At 43.8% G+C, this 24971-nt stretch overlaps 4 protein-coding genes across 4 annotated transcripts; all 4 read left to right on the forward strand.

Moving 5' to 3' along the window:
- Nucleotides 1-1046: 1046 nt before the first annotated feature.
- On the forward strand, nt 1047-1976 carry LOC148043961 (olfactory receptor 5V1-like). Its single transcript, XM_087722499.1, has one exon. It carries the CDS (start codon nt 1047-1049, stop codon nt 1974-1976), a length of 930 nt encoding a protein of 309 aa, XP_087578625.1.
- A 7803-nt stretch (nt 1977-9779) lies between these two features.
- Nucleotides 9780-10730, forward strand: LOC148043962 (olfactory receptor 1G1-like). Its single transcript, XM_087722500.1, has one exon. The coding sequence runs from the start codon at nt 9795-9797 to the stop codon at nt 10728-10730; it is 936 nt and encodes a 311-aa protein (XP_087578626.1). The 5' UTR covers nt 9780-9794.
- Nucleotides 10731-18726: 7996 nt separating this feature from the next.
- LOC106551738 (olfactory receptor 5V1-like) lies at nt 18727-19686 on the forward strand. Its single transcript, XM_014069885.2, has one exon. The coding sequence runs from the start codon at nt 18727-18729 to the stop codon at nt 19684-19686; it is 960 nt and encodes a 319-aa protein (XP_013925360.2).
- Nucleotides 19687-22719: 3033 nt separating this feature from the next.
- Nucleotides 22720-23685, forward strand: LOC148043963 (olfactory receptor 5V1-like). Its single transcript, XM_087722439.1, has one exon. It carries the CDS (start codon nt 22726-22728, stop codon nt 23683-23685), a length of 960 nt encoding a protein of 319 aa, XP_087578565.1. The 5' UTR covers nt 22720-22725.
- The last annotated feature ends 1286 nt before the right edge of the window (nt 23686-24971 follow it).

Genomic DNA, 24971 nt, shown 5'->3' on the forward strand with positions numbered 1-24971 from the left:
TAAATGATTTTTTAAAATTTAAAATAAACACAACATCCTTCTTTACATGCTGTAGAAAGTGTATCAGTTGGTTACAAAAAGACTTTTGTGCATCTCTTCCACAGTCAACAAACATAATTCATATTAACTCAAGTATTTTAACTCTAATATTTATACATGTCACCATCATCATATCTCCATTTTCATTTGACTATAATTGTTTAGGCATCCTTCATCATAAAATATACCAAGATTTAATATATAACCACATACTGGCCTTTCAATTACTATTTCTAAAATCCTCCACTAACAGTAAATGCTTATGTCCTATTCTAGCTAAACATCCATAATATTTAATAACAAAGTTTTCTAATCCTCCTTTCCAAATCACTGTTTAAAATTTACATCCAGTTTCCTTAAGTTATACCCATATCTATATATAGAGTCGGAACCCTGTCCATGGTTCTCTACATCCTCCAGAGCCGACTCAAAGGGCCCCTCGCTGTCGGGGTCTGGTGGCAGCTCCAACGGCTCCTGCTGGGCCACAACACTTTTGTATTTTGAATCTTATCCTATTTTATAACTCAATAAAAATGTTAAATGGAGAATAGGGATTGCAACAACTAAGTTCTCCACTGTTTCTTCATCCTTAATGTGGTCATGAGGTAGATCTTAACTTGGTTCCTAATCAATGATCATTACATTGTTTTAATATTCACCCCTCCATTTCTTTCTCCTGGTAGGTCACATTGCTTCTACTGATGGGCTTTTATCAAAAGAAGGATCATTTTCAAAGAAGACAATGATGTCTTGGATTTTGGCATGAGCTGGACTCTGGACCATCCCCGCAGGTTCTCTGAAAGTGGAGTTTCTTCAACTGACAGAAGTACAAGTGATAAAGGTGGACCTCTCAGCATTTCTATTGTCTCTTTCTTGCCCTACAAAACGTGAAGATTCCAGATCTAATATTGTGTAAGAGGCATTTGTGTAGAAATAAGAAGAAGAAAAATCTCATTTGGTGTCCTTCTTAAGATCTAAGATTGAGTCAACATAATCCCTAAATTCCCATGGATATCGGCAACCAGAGTCTAGTTACTGAGTTTGTTTTGCTGGGTTTCTCCAACATCACAGATGGCCAGAACTATCTCATCCTGCTGTTCTTCACCATCTATTTGATCACCATTCTGGGTAACTTCATGATCATCACTCTCATCCTGGTGGACTCCCATCTTCACAGTCCTATGTATTTTTTCCTCAGCCACTTATCCTGCTTGGATGTCTGCTACTCAACGGTCACCGTGCCCAAGATCCTTTCAAATCTCCTTCTCCAAAGACACACCATATCCTACAACCATTGCTTGACCCAGATGTTCTTCTTGATAGGCTTCACAGGCTCAGAATGCTGGTTGCTGGCCATCATGGCTTACGACCGCTATGCTGCCATCTGTCAGCCTTTGCACTACTCACACCTCATGAGTCCACGTGTTTGTGTGATATCAGCCATTATTGCCTGGATCGGGGGCTTCCTGGATGCAACAGTTCACACAGCCTTGGCTTCCAACTTCCATTTCTGTGGACATAATCAGATCTACCACATCTTCTGTGATCTACCTCCTCTGCTGAAAATCGCTTGTGGTGAAAAATTTGTCAGTGAGATAACAATCCACGTAGCCACGGTGTTTGTAGGATTGGGTCCCTTCCTTTTTGTAGTAATCTCCTACTTCTACATCCTTGCAGCCATCCTGCGTATCCGTTCCAACACAGGGAGGCACAAAGCTTTTTCTACTTGTATTTCTCATGTGATGGTGGTCCTCCTTTATTTTGGGAATGGTTCCGTTAACTACAACCAGCCCAGTGCTGGCTACTCCCTGGAGACCGACACCTTGATTTCTACCATGTATTGCATTGTCACCCCCATGATGAACCCCCTGATCTACAGCCTACGCAACAAGGAGGTGAAGGGGGCCCTGAGGAAGATCCTGGAAAGGAGAATATAGAATTCTTCTCAAATATTGTAAAGACAACCTTGAAGCTCTTCCTGGAACACCAAGAGACCAAGTCTTGGTTTTCCTGACTATACTCAGAACAGAAAAGACACAAGAAATGTGTCTTAAGAAAGGGTTTGGTCGATTTTCACAATTAGTAGCATTCAGACTCACCGCCTTCCTCCAGGTTTACTACAAACGGAAATGACTTGTCCTATGCAACACCTTAACCAGTTAAAAGCTAGCAGAAACTTTGACAGAAGTAATGAAGTTAGTTAGTGTTTACCTCATTTGTGTTGGTTTGTTTGTTTGTTGAGTTTAATGTACTTTGTGAACTCTTAGAGTTGTGAATCCAATTATCTTTCATTGTTCAGTATCCCAGGCATTCCTAACATTAAGGTATATGTACTGACTTTACAGTGGTAGAGACTAATTTGATTCTGCACCTAATAATGGCAGCAAGACTGTTGGTGGCGCAATACTGGAAGAAGGAAGACTTGCCTACAATCCAAGAATGGACATTGAAAGTCACAAACTTAGCCGAGATGGCTAAAATATCGGCATACCTTAAAGATCGCTCAAATGAGAGATATAAACGAGACTGGAAAAAATGGATTGACTATATACAAAATAAATACGGGACCAAGAAATTCCAGTTAGCCTATGCTTAAGATCAGAAATGATTTAAATTGTTTAAAGTTGGTTCAGCAAGAAGAAGCTAAGGTCAATGCAGAATGTTATTAATGTTTTTTATTTCTTTTTTCTCCTCAATAGATTTTAGACTGTGTTTGTTAGAAATCCATACCGTGTACGGGTTCTGGGAAGTCGGGGGGGGAGGTGGAGGGGGGTTGGGGGAGAGGGTGGAGGGAGGGAGGGGTATACATTAGGCTAGACAAGAATTTGGTGGTAAACTAGAATTATTTTGGCATACAAAAAAATCGTACTTCGATGTCTTACTGATTGAGGAATGATGAAATGTTTGCCTTAAAAGAAATAAAACCTTTGAAACCATAAAAAAAAGAAGCTTAACAGTCAACTATTGGTCAGGTAAAAAGTTTTATAACTACATGTGAGAAGATCGTTTCAAATTTTAAAGCTGAAACTACCTTATTATATCTCAGCTCACACCATGCTTAGGCTAAAGGTGGTTTGTTTTATTTTAACGAAGATCAAAAAGGTTATAATAGTACAACATTAGAAATACGGTAATAACTGAAAAATGAATAAACAATTATTTTAATTAGTGTTGACTGCATTTTGTCCTTCCTTTTGCATCCTTTAGTCCACCATTCCTTTGATATGATGTAACTTGTTTTAAGACATTTTAGACTGTGTTTGCTAAAAAGTTATACCGTGTACGGGCTCTGGGAAGTCGGGGGGAGGGAAGGGAGGGGGGGTTCTAGGGGGAGGGGGGAGGGGGGAAATATGATATGTGTTAGATCTTAAAGCACATGATTGCACTTGTATACTGTGGCTTTTTAATGTTAGTGTAAAAATAAGACAAGCTGAACATATTGGCTGACAATAGAGGTACACCGAAGGGAGGAGTAGAGCGAAAGAAGAAGGAGGGGTGGAGAGGGTGGGAGAGAGGATTGGAGGCAGGAGGAGAAGGAAGGGAGGGAATGTATTGGGAGAGAGGAGCGATAGAGGGGGCGGGGAAGTAGGCAGTAGAGGGGAATGTTGGAAGGAAAAATGAAAGTTGGAGGAGGTGAAAGAGGGTGTATGGTGAGTCAAGGTGGTATATTGGGTTTGTATTATGGGGGGTATTGTCTATAAAAGCGAGGGCTGTGTTTATTATTCAATGTTATATGCCCCGGTTATGCACAGTTTATATCTGATTGTATGGAATGAAATGGAAATAAACGTATTTTCACATGATGTAACTTTTGTCCCATGGCAAATTATCCCGTGGGAATTGGCTGTGCCGAGTTCTCCTAGGCCCCCTCTGCTCAGGGTGGGACATCAAATGTTCAGGATGTGCCTGGCAGATCCCATTCCCCTGCCCTTCGGATGTGCTGGGTGCCAACATCTGCTGGCCAGGATGGATGTGGAGGGCCTAGGGAGAGAAAGAAGAAGCTAAGGAAGAGCCTCTACCAAGGCAACGATCAGATAAGCAGGGCTTCAGCCCTGACCAAGGAGGAGTGAGAAAACATCTCAAATAAGCCCCTCCCTAGTTCACCGGAAGATAAAGTGGGGGAGAAGGAAGTATCTTCAGACCAACCAGATCCTGTTCCTAGATCACAATAATAGTAATCCTGACCTACCTGGCAATAGCCTTGATTTATCTTAAAGAGTTGGCACTGATGGGAATTGAACTCCTGTCGTCTTGGATTTTATGTTTTATTATTTATTCACTAATCAAACATATATAGCTGGATATCTCAGGCAACTTTGAGTGTTGGTGCACTATAGGAGTAATGGAACGGCTGGGAGAAATGGTCCCTCAGGTAGCCTAATGCCATGCCATGAAAGGCTCTCTAGGTCAAAAGCAGCACCTTCAATGCAGTCAACACTCAGGCCCTCCTCCCTTTCTCCTCCTCCTCCTCCTCTTCCACTCTGTAAACCCCACTCTGTTCTACCCCTCTTTCTATAGTAAGAAGCTGTCTATATGTAGTTACATCCTGTTTTTATGCTATACTTATGTTCTCTACTGCATGTCTGGGAATTGCCCACATAGAGCCAAGGTGGCACAGTGGTTAAATGCAGCACTGCAGGCTACTGCTAGATCAGCAGGTCAGCGGTTCTAATCTCACCGGCTCAGGGTTGACTCAGCCTTCCATCCTTCCGAGGTGGGTAAAATGAGGACCCAGATTGTTGTTGGGGGCAATATGCTGACTCTCTGTAAACCGCTTAGAGAGGCCTGAAAGGCCTATGAAGCGGTATATAAGTCCACTGCTATTCCACTGCTATAGGTATCTTATCATTTAATTCATGCTGATATTTTTTCCAGACACGCAATAAAGCGTTCCTTAACATATGACTTTTGAAAGTCTTATCCACCTTCTTGTCGTATGTCAAATAAGCACGCCAGCCGTATATCAAATCATGCCCTTCGATATTCAGTAATCTATCCTTGGTTGAATTAATCCAATCACTAATTATTGATAAAACTACTGCTTCGTAATATAATTTTAAGTTTGGCATTTTCAAGCCTCCTCTGTCACGTACGTCTTGCATTATTTTAAGTTTTATTCTCGGTTTCTTCCCTGCCCAAACAAATTTGTTAATGCTCTTCTGCCATTCCAGCAAGTTTGCATCTTTTTTAAGTATTGGTATCATTTGAAAAAGAAATAAGAACTTAGAACTTAGCCCCCTCTTCTAGCACTGATGATGGTACCTAGTTGGGTCATGAAATGTCTGGAAAAACACAGTCAAGCTCAGAAAACAACAAGGATCCCACCTTCCTCCTCCTCCTCCTCTTCCTCCTCTTCCTCCTCTCCACAAACCCCACTCCCTTCTAGTACTGGTGATGTTCCCTAGTTGGGTCATGAAATGTCTGCAAGAAAACCACCAAGATCAGAGAACACACAATTAGTTATTTCAGTTCTGAGTACCAAATTGGAGTCCTATTGGCTGGTTTTTTTAAAAAAAAAAAGAAAAGAAATATAAGCAGCCAGACCTTGTAGTACCTAAAGTAAACGGGAGCAACCAGGCCATTCCAGGTCACAGACAGGAGAAAAAATTTAGGAGACACTGATTAATAACAAAGGAGGTAACCAGTGATGGGTTTCAAACATTTTTTGAACCACTCTGTGGATGTGGCCTCCTTTGTGGAGTGGCTTGCTGGCCATGTGTTCTCTCTCTCTCTCTCTCTCTCTCTCTCTCTCTCTCTCTCTCTCTCTCTCTCTCTCTCTCTCTCTCTCTCTCTTCCTTCCTTTTGTCTCTCTGTCCCTTTTTCCTTTTTTCTTTTATCTCTCTCCCACTTTTTCTTCCTTTTTTCTTTCTTTCTTTCTTTCTTTCTTTCTTTCTTTCTTTCTCTTTCTCTCTCTGTGTGAGGGTGTGTGTGTGTGTGTGTGTGGTGGGTTTCAAAAATTTTTGGAACCTCTTCTGTAGGTGTGGCCTGCTTTCCGGGTCCACTGGTGGAACTTCTTCTAACCGGTTCGGTGGATTTGACGAACCAGTTCTACCGAATAGGTGCGAACTGGTAGGAACCCACCTCTGGAGGTAACCAAACTCAAGTATTTGCTCTTCATTGGTTATGCTTCAAATCTGAAAAAATTGCTGTGCTTTTCACCCCTCGCTCAACTCAACTTCCCTGTCTGCCTTCACTTGTCTCCAAGCAAGTTGTAGACGAAAGAGTTTGGCCCCAGAGGACCTCCTCCTAGTTCTATTCCCTGCAGGACCCAGGAGAGGAATATTCCTAGGGCCCACACACCAAAGGACCTTTTCCCTCAAGCCCACCATCTACCGTGGTCCACGCAGACAACCGAGGGACTTGCTTCTCTTGTAAGAAGAAGCTTCTAAAGATCTCCCTTCCTGCTCTGAGAGAAGAGGTTTGGCTGAGCCAGCTCTCATCTCATGGTATCCAACTGGGGGAGAAGATGGGGAGAAGATGACTCTGCTTCAGCCCCAGCTGGTCTTCTCCAGCTGGGATAACCACCAAAGGTGAGCGGCAGCTATCCATCCAGCATCCTCTTTCGGGGAGATGCGGCAAGGAGAGATTGACATGGGGAGCAAGAGGAGCCCAATTTCTCCTCCGAATTTCTGCTTAGGGGAGCTCAGAAATGGCAAATCATGTCTCATCTTCCTTGACCTTTTCTAAAGTTGTCTTGAACATCTGATACCATTTTACGGATTACAGATTGATAGAGTTGGAAGGGATCTTATAGGTCATCTAGTCCAGATCCTCTCCTCACCCAAGCAGGAGACCCTACACCATTTCTGACAGAGGGCAGTCCAGTCTCTTCTTGAAAGCTTCCAGGGATGAAGCTCCCACAACTTCTGAAGGCAACTTCTGTTCCACTGGTTGATTGCTCTCACTGTCAGAAAATTCCTCCTTATTTCCAGGCTGAATCTCTCCTGGATCAGTTTCCATCCATTATTCCTTGTCTGGCCTTCAGGTGCTTTGGAAAAATATTTTCACTTGCTGAGACAGATAGCTGTAACCACTGATAGCCCTACCTTATGTATCTCCCTAGGACTAAGACTTGCTTTAAATAAAACTTCGCCCAAAAAATATCTACCTTGAAAAATCATAGAATCAAAAGGTTGGAAGAGACTTTGTGTCAGCACCTCTCCATTTAATAATTAGGAAAGAAGACCACGAGATTTCATTTGTAGAAAATCAAATGTACTTTTACTAATTAAAAATGGCTAAAGAGCGGTTGCGTAGCAAAGTCTGGTTAATTAGGTGCGAAAGCAGTTGATATATAGAATAGCCCATTCCACACCCCCTGGCATCATAGGCCTAGTCCAATCATAAGTCCTTCAAGTGTCAGGTGTGAGATAACTTCAAAAGGCATCACGAAGATGGAATGTCGGTGCCGTTAACCCAGGCGGGTGACCACACATGCGTAGTCTGTCCATCCAAAGACCTCCAGAATCTTCCTCCAGCACAATAAGTAACCCCACCCAAATACTATGCCCTCCCTCCCCGTTTCAATGGCAGCTGAAGCAACAGCAAAGCAGAAGCTGACACTTTGGGGATTTTCTAATCCAACCCCCTGTCCAGACCAGAAATCTTCAGACCATCCCAGACAAAGGGCTGTCCAATGTTTGCTGGAAAACCTCCACAACTCCAGAAGAGAGGTCTTCCACTCCCTCGTAGCTCTCACAGTCATGAAATACCTCTTCATTTTGAGTTTAGATTTCTCTCTTTTAAGCTTCTGCCTTTTGGTGCTTCTCTTCAGATGTTCTCCTATTTAAGAGAATAACAGAGTTGGAAAGGAGCTTGGAGATCTTCTAAGCCAATTCCCTGCTCAAGCAGGAAACCAATCTCTTCTTAAAAACCTCCAGCGTTGGAGCACCCACAATTTCTGGAGGCAACTTCTGTTCTACTGGTTGATTGTTCTCACTGTCAAATTTCTCCTTAGTTCCAGGTTGAATCTCTCTTTGATTAGTTTTCAACTGTTGCTTCTTGTCCTGCCTTCGGGTGCTTTGGAGAATAAATGGACCTCCTCTTCCTCTGAAGAAGTTCTCCCCATCTTCTGCCCTGGGTCAGCCCTTCATGAATTGAAGGATAGCTATCAAGTTTCTGCCTAGCCTTCTCTTCGTTAGGCTAAACATACCCAAAGTGTTACTGTTATATCTCTTCACTATCTTGACCTTATGTCCTAGATCAAACCTGGGTACCAGAAACTTATCCAGACGTGCTTCCTACTTTTTTTAACCTAACACTGCAGGTGCAGAAGAAATTCTAGTGTTTATGGACGCTTATAATAAAAGAGAGAAAATCCAGAAATGATCATTGCTTTCCAACACCTTTTAGTGCTGAAGTTGTATAAATGCTTAGAAAATTGTAAGTATAAATAGAGCAAGATGGGAGAGCAGATATTAGGGAGCCGAGGTGGTGCAGTGGTTAGGGTGCAGTACTGCAGGCCACTTCAGCTGACTGTTATCTGCAGTTCAGCGGTTCTAATCTCACGGGCTCAAGGTTAACTCAGCCTTCCATCCTTCCGAGGTGGGTGAAATGAGGACCCAGACTGTGGGGGCAATATGCTGACTCTGTAAACCGCTTAGAGAGGGCTGAAAGCCCTATGAAGTGGTATATAAGTCTAACTGCTATTGCTATTGCTATTGCTATTGTTAAGTAGGCAAAAAACTCTAACTTCTTGGGAGCAAGTTAGATTCCTAGCACACACTTATTACAACAATTCCTACTATAACAAAGAAAGTTGATGGAGAAACTTAATTGGAGTGTCTACAGAATACAGAATAACAGAATTGGAAGGGACCTTGGAGGTCTTCTAGTCCAACCCCTTCCTCAAATAGAAGACCCTATAGGATGTCCAGTCTCTTCTTAGAAGCCTCCAGTGATGGAGCACCCACAACTTCTGGAGGCAAGTTGTTCCATTGGTTAATTGTTCTCACAGTCAGAAATTTTTTCCTTAGTTCTAGGCTGGTTCTCCCCTTGCTTACTTTCCATCAGTTGCTTCTTGTTCAACCTTCTGCTGCTTTGGAAAGTAGATTGACCCCCTTGTCTCTGTAGGAGCCACTTAAATATTGGAATACTGCTATCATGTCACCCCTAGTCCTTCTCACCAAGTTCCCACAACTGTTCATCATACATCGTTCCCCTAATCGTCTTTGTTGTGCTTTCATGTACTCTTTCTAGAGTCTCAACATCTTTTTAAAGATAGATCTAGATCTTGACAACCAAAACTAGGTACACACATCCTGAACTTGGAGCTTCCTCACAACCTTCTCCATGAATGTTTGGTGCTCCTTGGAAGAAGCTGTTTCCGGGGAAAGGAATATCACCCACTGAAAAATATAAGATGTCCCACTATCATGTCTATCATAGGCTGGTGACTTCCTGAGGAATTATAATAAAAACATTTTGGTCCAGCTTAGACAATCATAATGTCACCTTCAGGACACAAGAGTTGGAGAAGGCAGGATTGGAGGGCTGCTTCTTCCTCCTCAGTCCATCTATATGCCATGCTGTGTCACCTTAACCATGATAAGATCACTCGTCCTCTTTATGGAATGCAGAGGCAGAACTTGGAAGGGATGCTCCACAGAGCTTCTCAGCAGGTAAAAGTCCAAGAAAGCAGGAGAAGAATTAGGTTCTTCACCCCCAGCTCAGCAATCTAATTCTTCTCACGCTATATTAATTCTAATTCCATCACATGCCCATTTCTCTCTTCCCAGCTGTCCATTTTCTTCCTGATGGATTCTCAGAACCAAACACAGAAGACAGAATTTATCTTCCTGGCATTCTCCATATTCCAGAGACACCACATCCATTTTTTCTTGGTGTTCCTGGCTGCCTATTTGGTCACCCTGCTGGGCAACCTCATGATCGTAACCCTGGTTCTCCTGGATTCCCGTCTCCACACCCCCATGTACTTCTTCCTCAGCCAGCTGTCCTGCTTGGATATCTGCCTTTCTTCTGTGGTGGTACAAAAGATCTTGGCGAACCTTCTACACCAGCAATACACCATCTCCTACAACCAGTGCCTGGCACAAGCCTTCTTCCTGATCGGCTTTGCGGGATGTGAGCCGGCACTGCTGGCCATCATGGCCTATGACCGCTATGCCGCCATCTGCCAACCTTTGCACTATGCCCACCTGATGAGGGGCAAGGTCTGCGTCCAGCTGTCTGTGGCCACCTGGCTCTGGGGTTTCCTGGACTCAGCCATCCACGTTTCTCTGGCCTCCAAGTTGGAGTTTTGTGACAACCACCAGATTCCTCACATCTTTTGTGATGTCCCCCCTTTCCTGAAAATCGCCTGCAGTGATACCTGGGTCAATGAATTGACCAACCACATCACCAGCATCTTTGTGGGCCTTGTCCCTGTCCTCTTCATCATCCTGTCCTACTTCTACATTTTGGGCTGCATTTTGCGGATCCGTTCAAACACCGGTAGGCGCAAAGCCTTCTCCACCTGTGCTTCACACCTTGCTGTCGTGATTGTCTGCCTTGGAAATGCCTTTGTGAACTACAACCAGCCCAGTGCTGGTTACTCTCTAGAGGTGGACACCTTCATCTCCACCATGTTTTGTATCATCAACCCCCTCCTGAACCCTTTGATCTACAGCCTCCGCAACAAGGAGGTGAAGGGGGCCATGAAGAAGGTTCTCGGCTGCCAGAAGGTGGTCTAGCCCTCATCTAAGAGCCGAGGTGGTGCAGTGGTTAGAGTGCAGTACTGCAGGCCACTTCAGCTGACTGCTAGCTGCAGTTCAGCGGTTCTAATCTCACCGGCTCGGGGTTGACTCAGCCTTCCATCCTTCCGAGGTGGGTAAAATGAGGACCCAGACTGTGGGGGCGATATGCTGACTCTGTAAACCGCTTAGAGAGGGCTGAAAGCCCTATGAAGCGGTATATAAGTCTAACTGCTATTGCTATTGCTATCTAGGGCTGAATCTTTTGTAGCATTTCGTGCGTTTCTGCTCCTTAAGAAAAATGAAATTTATGTACAGGGACTGGAGTAGCAGGACATCCTTAAGATTCCTGCAGAACCTAACCAGACTTTGGGAAAATACTATCACATGTAGTGGACATGTGTAAAAACAAAGAAATATGGGACAAAAAAACATACATGGTTGGAGAAAATGTTAAAACAGCACATAGATTATAAACCAGAAATATTTTTGCTAGGCATAACACCTGAAAAGTATGATAAAGGGAATCTACACTTAATATTACATGCCTTGACAGCAGCACAAATTGTATTTTCACAGTGCTGGAAAAATGAGGAAACACCCACAGAGGATGATGTAAATTTAGATTGTGCAGAAATGGATAGACTGACGTTGAAAATAAAAGAAAAAGAAGATGGAAAGTATTTTCGAACAAGAGGCTTGTTTTATAAATGGTTGGACAGTAGAGGTAGAAATTAGGAGTGGGAAAAGTATTATTGTATAAAAATAAATTGATCCAGGCAATACTCTGTTCACTAAGCACGTATGTATGTAATGTGGAAATATATAAATAAACTGTTTAAAGAAAAGATTCCTGCAGAACCGCTCTCAAGGAGAAAACAAAGGGAGATTTTTCCCTTCTGAGTAGGTGGGACGTTGCATCTCAGTGAAAATTCATTCAAAACCCAGTAATGGGTTAGGATTCCAACCTAAGAGAGGATGGATTTTACAGAATTACAGATTAACAGAGTTGGAAAGGACGGAGTAGTCCTTTTTGTTATTTTTATCTTGTTCCATATCCAGAGTTGGTTTTTTTTGGGGGGGACAGATTAGAGACTGTATAAATTGGATTAACAAAGTAAATAAAATATATTCCCAAAACTTCTCGATTTTATTCCACTTTGCCTCCAAGTCCAGATGAAAAGGGGCAATGGTGGGAGAGGGGAGAATCTGGGTGGGGGTCCTTGGTGCTCTCTGGACTTTTGGGGGGGGGTTGCATATGTTTTATGAACTAACTAGGGTATATCATTAATACTACAAGGGGGAGGGGGGAAGAGGGGGTGGAGGAGGAGGACCGTGAGGTCCTTGATGTCCTCTGAGCTTGGTGGTTTTCTTGCAGACATTTTGTGACCCAACTAGGTAACATCATCAGTGCTAGAATGGGGTGGGGTTGGAAGAGGAGGAGGAGGAGGAGGAGGAGGAGGATGACGACGACAATTGTGGGGTCCCTGGTGCTCTGGGAACTTGGTTGTTTTCTCAAAGACATTTCATGACCCAACTAGGTAATATCATCAGTGCTAGAACGGAATGGAGTTTGCAGAGAGGGGAGGAGAAGGTGGTGGAGGAGGAGGAGGACTGTGAGGTCCTTGGTTTCCTCTGAGCTTGGTAGTTTTCTTGCAGACATTTTGTAACCCAACTAGGTAACATCATCAGAGCTACAAGGGATGGGGTTAGAAGAGGAGAAGGATGATGACAATGACAATTGTGGGTGTTCTGGTACTCTGGGAGCTTGGTGGTTTTCTTGGGGACATTTCATGACCCAACTAGATAACACCATCAGTGCTAGAAGAGGATGGGCTTGGAGGAGGACGGGGACAAGGAGGACGTGGACTGTGAAGTCCTTGTGCTCTCTGAGCTTGGTTGTTTACTTGAAGACATTTCATGACCCACCTAGGGAACGTCAGCAGTGCTAGAAGGGAATGCTAGAAGCAAAGCCCTCTCCATTCTAACACTGATGATGTCACCAAGTTTGGAAATGAAACATCTGCAAGAAAACCACCAAGCTCAGAGAGCACCAAGGACCTTACAATTCAACCCATAAATAGTCTCTTCTTTCAATTTCCATATCCTACTGTGAGCATCTCAGATAAAGCTGGGAACTCCTGCCTCTCTTCTCTGATGGCCTCCTAGGTACCATCTCTTCCCCTCCTTCCTACCCCAACATCATTCACACAACCCATTATTCCACTGCTCTGACGGGAAACCCAAACTGAGTATGTGACCACCATCCCAAGGCCTAGATGACCTAAGATAGGTCAATGGTTGTCATGGTAGCCATGGAGTCTTGAGCCACACCTAGCCCCACAGAGGCCAGATGGACATTATCTAAGGCCATAAATCAGGGATATTTCACTTCCAATCCAGAAATGACATCACGAGACTCAGGCAGGGAGGTTGCTACGTAGCAGAGAGGCTGGTACAACACCAACTGTCCCAACTGATCCCTAGAGCCCAATTTAATGAACAGTACCTCACATCAAGTAACTTGTGTAGTAGTATCCCTGAAAGCCTTAAGAAGCTTCTGGAAGACAATTGCTGCACTTCCACCTGTCACGAGCAAGAAACCAAGAGTGGAATAGAGTTCAAAGGTACTACCACAAGTTTATTTCATGCTACCTATGTATAAGAAATGGCACCCTTCCCTCAACTCCTGCCCACCTAGCAGATCGAAAGCATGCAAATGTGAGTAGATAAATAGGCACCACTGTGGTGGGAAAGTAACAGCATTCAGTGCACCTTTGGTGTATAACTATGCTGGCCACATACCCATGAAAATGTCTTCAGACAATGCTGGCTCCCTCGGCTAAGAAACAGAGATGAGCACTACCCCCTAGAGTTGGGCACAACTGGACCTGAGAACACTTTACCTTTATATACAAAAATCTGATCTATTAATGGTCAAGGCACCAGATAAGAGTCAATGGAATTCATGGCGGGCTGGGCTTTGTTCTCTTATGCAAGCATAGCAACTCCAAATTGATGGCGCATTTGACCGCCCCCTTTGGGCTCTCCCTGGCCATCTCCGACACCATCCCTGCCAATTGGACTTTTGGTTGAAGCCACACCTGAAAGGAATTCTGACTAGTGGAGTGAAGGAGAAGAGCCTTTCCTGCTGAGGCCCCTGTCTTGTGGAACATTCCGCCACTGCTCCCATCCTTTTAGTCCTCCAGAAGAATATCAAAACCTGGTTCTGCTGGTGGGCTTGGAGCCCAGGAGAGGGGCCCACACCAATGGAGGTGGTTGATGGGATATAGAATAGAATAGAATAGAATAACAGAGTTGGAAGGGATCTTGGAGGCCATCTAGTCCAACTCCCTGCTTAAGCAGGAAATCCTATAGCATTTCAGACAAATGGCTATCCAACATCTTCTTAAAGACTTCCAGTGTTGGGGCATTCACAACTTCTGGAGGCAACTTCTCTACCACAGATTAATTGTTCTCACTGTCAGGAAATTTCTCCTCAGTTCTAAGTTGCTTCTCTCCTTGATTAGTTTCCACCCATTGCTTCTTCTTCTACCCTCAGGTGCCTTGGAGAATAGTTTGACTCCCTCTTCTTTGTGGCAACCCCTGAGATATTGGAACACTGCTATCATGTCTCCCCTGGTCCTTCTTTTCATCAAACTAGACATTCCCAGTTCCTCCAACCGTACTTCATATCTTTCAGACTCCAGTCCCCTAATCATCTTTGTGGCTCTTCTCTGCACTCTTTCTAGAGTCTCTGCATCTTTTTTACATCCTGGAGACCAAAACTGGATGCCGTATTCCAAGTGTGGCCTTACCAAGGCATTATAAAGTGGTATTAACACTTCATGTGATGTTGGTTCTATCCCTCTGTTTATGCAGCCTAGAACTGTGATGGCTTTTTTGGTGAAGATCTATGATAAAGATCTCATCCCTATGCTGTCCATCTCCTTGGTTCTATGTGAAGTACCCGTGGTTCGTCCATGAGGCCAATGTTGAGAAAAGACACAGACACGAGCTTTCTCGGGATGGAGCGACCCAGATTGGGGTCTGGTAGCCCCTTTTATTGAGATAGGACAAAGGCAGGAGGAGCAATAGCATGTGATTTAAGACAGCCTTGTCAAAATACAATTGCTAATCTACTGCTCAGGGAAGTTCTGTGTATATATGGTCAAATCCTGGGCGTCATTGGGTAAGGCACATCTAGAGTGAATTATCAGGATGTTATGTTATGCACTATCAGGATGTTATGCTATGAACTATCAGGATGTCAGGATGTTATGGAGTTTGTTTCCTGTGGTTCAGCGTGGCTGCGCATGCCCTATTATGCACTGGGTCATGGGTGACCACCACACCTACACAAGGAGTTATGTGACAACAAGCTGCATGGCATTGGGAGGGGAAAGGGGGAATAGAAAGTTACAGCACAGCATAGGGGGGGAGAAAGGGCATGTGTGGGAGTAGCTGGCTCACATAGTTCATCTTACATGAGGCTGCATAGTGAGTCCTGGCCGTTTAGGCCGGAAAGATGTTTCTGGTGCGATGTTTTTGCATCCCTGTGTATGTGTGTTTCAGATAGCAGAAACTGCCCTGCACACACACACACGGAATGGATTCCAACAGTTCTAGTTTTAAGCTTTTTAAGAAAAGTAATTGTTTTCTATTTGTCTTTTTAGTCTTCACCTCATAAAAGAGATGGGAAGCATATAAATTTAACAAATGAATACATAAACTTCACTGGACACTTTTCCACGTTGTCTTGATCTCCAGTTCCCACCCTTTGTCGAGCGAGAAGCTTGTGAATGGTTTTTTCTTCTGCTTTGTGATGCAAGTTATCTCCAGGGACATCTCAGGTGCCATAAAATGTGCGTCTCTCTTTTTTTGCAAGCATTGGCTCTGTGTGCGACACAGGATGAACGCAGGGCAGGTATGAGACCTCCAATGCCTAAAGGAGGCTGAGAACAAGAAACAAAGACCCTCCTCAAGACAGAAAGGCCAACTGGGGAGTGTTCAAGCAGTAGGAAAAGGAAAGGAAGAAGAAAAAGAAGAAGAAGGAGGAGGAGGAGGAGGAGGAGGAGGAGAAGGAGAAGGAGAAGGAGAAGGAGAAGGAGAAGGAGAAGGAGAAGGAGAAGGAGAAGGAGAAGGAGAAGGAGAAGAAGAGGTAGTAGTAGTAGTAGTAGTAGTAGAAGAAGAAGAAGAAGAAGAAGAAGAAGAAGAAGAAGAAGAAGAAGAAGAAGAAGAAGAAGAAGAAAAAGTAGGAGGAGAAGTAGTAGTAGTAATAGTAGTAGTAGTAGTAGTAGTAGTAGTAGTAGTAGTAGAAGAAGAAGAAGAAGAAGAAGAAGAAGAAGAAGAAGAAGAAGAAGAAGAAGAAGAAAAAGAAAAAGTAGGAGGGGGAGGAGGAGAAAGAGAAATAGTAGTAGTAGTAGTAGTAGTAGTAGTAGTAGTAGTAGAAGAAGAAGAAGAAGAAGAAGAAGAAGAAGAAGAAGAAGAAGAAGAAGAAGAAGAAGAAGAAGAAGAAGAAGAAGAAGCATATCTTCTACCTTCATCCAGGAGACTCTGATCAGGTGAGGAGCACGAGGGGCAAAGAGAAAAGGGGTGGGGGGAGGTGATTGATGCCTGCACCAAGGAACTCTCAGAGTTGAGGTCCACAAGTCTTAAAGTTGCCAAGGTTGGAGATCCCAGGTCTGGAAGATGCATAAACTGCATGTTGTTGGTGAGAAGAAGCTCACCCCTTTTTCATGCCTGATGGGGCAAAGCTTTCTCTCCCCTTCCTCTTCCTCTTCCCTCAGAAGGAGAAAAGGTGTTTTTGTTGAGTCAGCTACTCTTCTGAGAAGAAGTTGGGACAGGTTTTTATCTTGATGGTACAATAGGAAAACCTCGGAGGAAGGGGGTGAACATCTGGACTCAGATGTCCCAAAAAGACAACTGGACTTTTTTTACCTTTGCAAATGTTTCTTTTTCAATCCAATTTTTAATTTTTAATATTCTTTACACATATCAATGCATGAATGGTGTCGTAACTGGGTAACATACATTTCAGTACACATAATCTTATTATTCCTAAATATTACATTTGATTTCCATTGTTTCATATTATTCATACATGTCTTTTATTATCACTCTTCCTTTCTAAACTGTCTTTCTGGTTTTTTCTATATCTTAACATATTAAATGTAAATGTAACAGAGGTTAGAGGGGAGGGAAGGAGGACAGTAGGGAAGTCAGGATGGAGAGGAGAAAGGAGAGGAACAGGAAAGGCAGAAGAAGGGGGGAAGGATAAAGAGGAGGAAGAGAAAGAAGAGAAGGGAAAGAAGGTGGGAAGAAAGAAGGAGAGAAGAAAGAGAAGAAACTGGGGGAGGAAGGAGGGAGGGAAAGAGGGAGGGAAAGAAAGAGAGAAGGAGAGTTGAAAGGAAGGAAGGAGGGAGGGAGGAAAGGAGGGAGATTAAGAGAAAAGAAAGGAGGAGGGAAAGAGGAAGGGAAGGAGGGAAGGTATGGGAGAAGGAGGGGGGATCGAGGGAGGGAAAGGAGGGGGAAGGAAAGGAGAAAAGAAAGGAGGGAAGAAGGAAGTAAGGGGGGAGGGAAGAAAAGGGTATGGAAAAGAAGAAACGAGGGAAGAGAAGAGGGAGGGAAGGAATAAGATACCTAACCTTTGATGTTTATATGATTTGATAGTATGGGAATATCTCGAAATGTAGTTGTATTGTTTTTTACAAGTTATGGATGTTGTATTTTCGTTTTACCAATAAAATCTTATTTAAATAAATAAATAAAAAACATATTAACATATAATTATTATTTCCCCCCACTATTTTCTATCCCTATTTTTTCCTCTTTCATATTGCTATAATATTCAAGGACATGTTTTCCACCTATTTCGTTGTTCATCTTTCCATAGTTAAATCAACATTCCATCCTTCATTTTTCCATTTTTCAACATCTCTTTATACAGTCTTAGTATCAATCACAATCATGTATACATTTAAGGAATTTCTATTCATGTTCTTTCCAATTCTTCAGTCCATATGCTTCTACTATTAATAGATATGCTTAGATCAATATATATTTATATATATTTCCCTAATCGTGCATTAAGTTCCATTGTTATTCATATTTTAATACATATTTACTAGTACATCTGTTTTTTCCCATTCTTCATATCTATTTATTTTACAATATTATCCTGATATCTATCGCACCGCTAAAATAATAATCCATGTTTTGCTTCTCATCCAAAAAGCTTCTTCAGTCTTTTTCAGAACTGAAGATGCTTCTTGGATGAGAAGCGAAACGTTTTCAAGGAAAAAAATTAAGAAAGTCCAATTGCCTCTTGGAGAAGAAAAAGTATCTTTGGGACCAAGAGGGTCTGGATGATTGATGATTGAGTCTGGACTCTTGTGGCTGCAGGGAAATTGGCACAACTATTAGGATCCCCTCCTAATAATCTCCAACATAGTATCTGAGCTATCTGTTAATACTTCATTAGTATCACTGCTAGTATTACTACCTCATGCCACCGCTTCTGTTTAGTTACAATTTTTGGCATGAATTCTTTGTGTAAACCCCCAAAACAGATGAAGGATCTTAGAGGAACACAGTGCATGGAAGGAATTGTGTTGTTCATTTCCAGCTGCGTCCAACAATCATCATTCTGTGTCTTTGCACAGGGGTGCAAAATCAGGAGTAAGTTAATGTTAAGTTAAGTTAAATGCTAAGTTACACATAACATGTGTGCCATATGGCTTTTGGGGAAAGTTAACTGGAGGACACATCTATAATAAACTTCCACCTGACTAGAAGAAACCCAGAATCATTTCTCCTACCTGATGATTATTTTATTCAACACAAAGAATGTTTAATTCTTTCAGTTGCCCTTTGGGAGGTCCAGTGGTTCCCTCATGCGTCTGAAGCTTCTCCTTCATGCTGTGATTTGAAAGGAGCAGCTACTACCTGAATTCTACTGCGGTCCAACATTGTCCACCACAGCTTGATGGATCTCATGGCAGGTGGCAACCAGACCCTGCAGGTGACCGAGTTCTTGTTCCTAGGGTTCTCCGGCATGCCCAGAGGTCAGCCTTTCTTCTTTCTGCTGTTCCTGGCCATCTACCTCATCACCTTGGTGGCCAACGCGGTCATACTCCTTTTGATCCAGGTGGATTCACGCCTCCGTAGTCCCATGTACTATTTCCTCAGCCATCTGTCCTGCTTGGACATTTGCTATTCCTCGGTCACCCTCCCCACCATCCTGGTGAACCTCCTGCGCCAGCAGCCCACCATCTCCTACAACGAGTGCATGGCCCAGATGTTCTTCCTCATGACCTTTGCGGGAACTGAATGCGCACTGCTGGCCGTGATGGCCTACGACCGCTATGCGGCCATCTGTGAACCTTTGCGCTATGCTCAACTCATGGGTAAGTGGGTGCGAGTCCCTCTGGCTACAGCTTCATGGGTCTGGGGCCTTCTCGATTCAGCCATTCACACTGCACTGGCCACCGATTTGGCCTTCTGTGGAGCCAACAAGATCCATCACATCTTCTGTGATGTCCCTCCACTCTTGAAAATTGCTTGTAGCGACACTTATGTCAACGAGATGGCTCTTCACACAGCAAGTGTCTTTGTGGGTCTCAGCCCTTTCCTTCTTGTTGTCATTTCATATGTCTACATCTTATCTACAATTCTGAAGATCCGTTCCAGCACTGGAAGGAGAAAAGCCTTCTCCACCTGTGCTGCCCACTTGATTACAGTCATTGTCTACTTTGGGATGGCCAATTTGAATTACAACCGTCCCAGTGCGGGCTACTCCTTGGGGGTGGACACCCTAGTTTCCACCCTGTATTGTATCATCACCCCCATGCTGAACCCCCTAATCTACAGCCTCCGAAACAAGGAGGTCAAAGGGGCCCTACAAAAACTTCTGGGCACTCAGGAGAAGGAAGATGCATCTCCTGGAAAGCAGTGAAGAAAAACTGGATTGCCTTCCTTCCCTCTCTGCTTATCCTGGTCTGCAAAGTAGCAGCTGTTGGATGGGAAGGGGGGCACAGAGGGAAAGGAAGGGTGGGTGATTCTAGAGAGTGGCTATCCTTGGTCTCTACCTCTTCATCTGCAGGCTCTGCTGTGTCTTGTCTAGCTCCCCTCTGCTGTCCCATCATTGGAGGCTTTTAAGAATAGACTAGATAGCCACTTGTCTAGAATGGTATAGGGTTGGCTGCTTGAGCAGGGGGCTCGATTAGAAGACCCTCAAAGGTCCCTTCGAACTCTGTGACTCTGAGTGGCTGTCCTAAGCCTCTTCCTCTTCATCTCCGGGCTGTGCTGCCTCTTTTCTTTTCTCGCTCCCCTCCTTGGGAAGTGCTCCTTCCTTCCTGGGAACCTGCCACTTCACTGTAATCCATCACAACAGCATTCACTCTGTCGGCATCATCCATCACACAATGGGAAAGAAGGTGATGAAAAGGCTGGAATTCACTTTGTCTACAATTTAAAGGAAATTTAAATTGAAAGGGAATGATGCACCATTGGTGTACAAGGCCAAATAAATTCTGTAAGGTATAAAAAGGCACCTCTAATCACTGCTGAGAAAGTAAAAAGGGGGAGGGGCATTTTATCATGCAGGGTGGACTTGTGAAAAAGGAAAGGGGAAAAGAGAGGAAAGGGAAAAGGGAAGGGAAGATAGAGAAGGGAAGGGAACAGAAAGGAAAGGAAATGGGAGGAAAGAAAAGAAAGGAAAGGAAAGGAAAAGAGGAAAGGAAAGGGAGTGGGGGGAAAGAAAGAAAACAAAACGAAACGAAAGGGGAGGAGAGGGAAGGAGAGGGGAGAAGAGGGAAGGAAGTCGGAGGAAAGAAAGGGGAGGGGAGGGGAGGGGAGGGGGAAGATGTTGATTCCAAACTTCTCTACATGAATTATGAATGCAATTATAAGTTTACCTCTTACTGTACGGTTGCAACATGCTTCTTCCGAAAGCGCATTTTGTTTCATTATTAATATCATAAACCATAAGTTATTTCTTTCTGTTTCACGCAAAATCCCATAAGGGTTTCCAGTTGGTAATAAAGATAGATATTGTCTTTAATTTGAGGAAAGAAGTGAATTTAGCCACCTCTGCAAGTTCCAACATTTTCACTTTCATCATTTGTACACAATCCTGTTTCAAACCTAGTCTTACGGTGTTCAAAACTGTAGATTATTTTGTCTAGTTTAAATCTTTCTAATCATTCTAAATTTTTAAAAAAAACACGTAAAATTCTATTCCTCTACCACCAGTTCTTCTCTTATTTTTATGTGAATTCTCCTTGACAAAATTGTGGCATGCTGAGTTAGCCATTTGTGTTTCTCCATTATTTCTCCTCTACAAAATGCTTATCTAAATGAAATAAAACCGTTGAAATTCTTTGGACCGCTGTGTTTATTGGAGGCCACAATCCTTCCACTGAAGGGTCATCCAGATGTTCCTTCTGTGTCACTTGTGCTAACCCCCACTCTCCAGTCACACAACCTGGGTGGGCAGCAAGATAATTGGAGATGGACTAGAAGACCTCCAAGGTTCCTTCCAACTCTGCTATTCTATTTTGCGTGGGCCTTGGCCCAAGTTTCCAGCTCCCAGCCTTTATTCTGAAACTCCAAAGTTTTCAGCGAGGAATTCCCCAATGGGAATCATGTCGATGCTTTGTTTTTTTTTCTTTTCTGATGCAAGTCGTCCCCAGGGACACACCGGAGGCCATAAAAACTGTGTCTCTTCTCTCAGCAACAACAGTAGACTTGTATACTGCCCCATCCTGCTTTACATCACCCCCAAGGGCAGTTGATAACGTATAAGTGTTCTTTATTTTGCCCCCAACAATCAGGATCCTTATTTTACTGATCTCAGAAGGATGGAAGGCTGAATCAACCTTGAGCCCCATCAGGATCAAACTCCTGGCAGTGGGCAGAGTCAGCCTTTTAACACCACTCCGCCTTGGGGATTTTGCAAGCAGTAGACAAGAGGAAAGAGAGGAGGAGATCACACCTGCCAGCTTCATCCAGGAGTCTTCGACCAGGTGAGGAACAGATCAGGGCCAGAGGGCTTCAGATCCAGGAAGAGGGGAGAGTGTGGGAAGGGATTAATGCACGGACCAAAGACTTCAGGTGCACCTCAACACCAGCCGCTGTCAGGACAAAGTCTAAATTAAGCGTTGCTGGTGAGAAGAAGCTCACTTCTTTTTTAAAAAATGCCTTCTCCCCCCCTCCTCTTCCGTCCCCCACCCCGAGGTGAGGGCCTTTTCTCTTTGGGGTGGGGGACAGAAGAGGAGGGAGAGAGAAAGCTTTGGCCCACCAGGCATTTAAAAAAAGAGGCAAGCTTCTTCTCACCAGCAACATGAACTCTTAACCCAACTCTTAATCTAAGAATTAACAGTGTTTGAAGGAAAACAAGGATATAGTGCTGGCTAGCATGCTTCAAGTAAGCAATCTTATGTCAGAATAGAGCTGGAAGGGATCTCAGCGTGGCTTCCACCCCTTCAGTGAACAGATAGGAGACCAATTAGCTGTTTAAAATACTTTAAAAATAACAGGTGCTACAACTGGATTGAGAATCCAGTAAGTCTCCTGGTTTGGGCTCCAGCCCTACTGCCCCAATACTGTGATGGGACTATCTGCATTCATCTGCTAATAGCCATTGATACTTGATTAATATCACCCCTTGTAAATAGTGTTAGTGAATTTGTGGGTGCATGGGTGAATCCCTGGTGTGAACCCTGAAAAAAAGGTAAAGGATCCTGGATGAACACAGGAATTCTGTGGAAGGAATTCAGCTTCTGAGCCCCAATTTCTTCCCTCATGAATGATCCCCATTCTGCCTTTTTGAACAGAATTGCTGATATTTTTTTTATTCATGCAAAGCATTCTTTAATTATTCCAGAAAGCCTTTGGGGAACTCTAGAGGTTCACTCCTGCTTGTGAAGCTTCTTCTTCATGCTGTGATTTGAACGCGGAGGCTACCCTTGAATTCTAACTCTTGATGGACCTCATGGAAAGCGTCAATCAGACCCTGCAGGTGACGGAGTTCTTGTTTCTGGGTTTCTCTGGCATGCCCAGAGGACGCCCCTTCCTCTTTCTGCTGTTCCTGGCCATCTACCTCATCACCTTGGTGGCCAACTCAATGATATTCCTCTTGATCCAGGTGGATTCACGCCTCCATAGTCCCATGTACTATTTCCTTAGCCACTTGTCCTGCTTAGACATTTGCTATCCCTCAGTCACCCTCCCCAACATCCTGGTGAACCTCCTGCGCCAACAACCCACCATCTCCTACAACGAGTGCATGGCCCAGATGTTCTTCCTCATGAGCTTTGCAGGAACTGAATCCGCACTGCTGGCTGTGATGGCCTATGACCGCTATGCGGCCATTTGTGAGCCTTTGCACTATTCTCAACTGATGAGTAAGGAGGTGCGAGTCCCTCTGGCTACAGCTTCATGGGTCTGGGGCCTTCTCAACTCAGCCGTTCACACAGCCCTGGCCACCAATTTGGCCTTCTGTGGAGCCAACAAGATCCATCACATCTTCTGCGATGTCCCTCCACTCTTGAAAATTGCTTGTAGCGACACTTATGTCAACGAAATGGCTCTTCACACAGCAACTGTCTTTGTGGGTCTCAGCCCTTTCCTCCTTGTTGTCATTTCATACGTCTACATCTTATCTACAATTCTGAAGATCCGTTCCAGCACTGGAAGGAGAAAAGCCTTCTCCACCTGTGCTGCCCACTTGACTACCGTCATCGTCTACTATGGGATGGCCAACTTGAATTACAACCGGCCCAGTGCGGACTACTCCTTGGGGGTGGACACCCTAGTTTCCACCCTGTATTGTATTCCCACCCCCATGCTGAACCCGCTAATCTACAGCCTCCGAAACAAGGAGGTCAAAGGGGCCCTACAAAAACTTCTGGGCACTCAGGAGAAGGAAGATGCATCTCCTGGAAAGCAGTGAAGAAAAAAATTGGTTTTCTTCCTAGTCTCTCTGTATCTCCTTTTGTAATCACCACCAGCAATGATTTTTTCAGACTGAGGGGTTGTGTAGATGTAAATTCTAATATGGGTCATTGGCTCAATGACATTTTGGACTCTACCTGCCATCTCCTTCCTTCTTATGTCCTCAATCTGATTTAATCATTTAAAGGGGAAAACGGGGGGAAAAAGATTTGGAGAACTTTTTCCCAACTATCTGCAATGCCCTCTTCCAGGTATTTCCAGAAGGATCTTTTCCCTTTTCAAGGTCCTCTTGATGTCCACCTCCCTGTAGTTCCTTCAGATTTTGTAATATGATGGGGGAAAAATATTGAATGTACATCATCTGTTTGGTAGCCAACCAAGGATTTGGGAAAATCCCATTATTTGAAAATTCTAGATTATAATATTATAACTACAAGGAGAAGGCTGTGTGGTGCTATGAATAGAGCAAGATGGTGAGTAGAAGGATTAGAATAAAAGATGTATATCTTGGAAAAATGTCCTCAGTCTGATTTAATCATTTAAAGGGGAAACGGGGGGGGGGAGATTTGGAGAACTTTCTCCCAACTATCTGCGATACGCTTTTCAAGGTATTTCCAGAAGGATCTTTAGCCTCTTCAATATCTCCCTGACTTACACCTCCCCCCTTTCCTCCAATGTCAACGTGATAACAGACGTGGAAATGCTTTATCTGCATTGCAAACATTGGACAATAAATTGTAACTGACTTGGGTTACAGACCCATTGCTTCTCTCTAACTGTCCCTGTTCCTAACTGGCATAGTGGCCAGTAATCTCTTGGGCCTCTGTTTCAATTCTTACACCTGCCTAATTTACTACCATCCATAATTACTTCCCCCTTTTGCCTCCAAATTTTATCGTTTGCAGCTTGTGTTTTTTCAAACCTGTCTTTTTCCTGCAGCCAGATTGCATCTACAAGTTTCATGCAGAATAGCAAACGCAACTATTTCTGCTGACCTGCTCCGTTGCTAATTCCTGTAATTGCCAAAGTTTTTGTGGTTTGGGTGACTAGCACAAATTAAGGGGGGCTTGCTTAATCTCTGCTGCATTGCTTTTCAGGAACACCCTGTTTGCCCATGCCGACTCTAAACTGGGTCTCTTCCCCAGATACTCCTTGAATCTGCATAAATTTTATCCCATTGCAAGGCTCCCAATTTCCTCTTGCTGCTGCAACCGGAGGCTGAAAGCTGCCAGCTTCTGTGGCGGAATCTCTGCAGTGACTGCACATCCTGCCTTGCGATCTGAT

This window comes from Thamnophis sirtalis, unplaced genomic scaffold (genome assembly GCF_051295495.1).
Source record: "Thamnophis sirtalis isolate CommonGarterSnake01/CBP01778 unplaced genomic scaffold, rThaSir2_p1.2 scaffold_9, whole genome shotgun sequence".
NCBI lineage: Eukaryota > Metazoa > Chordata > Lepidosauria > Squamata > Natricidae > Thamnophis > Thamnophis sirtalis.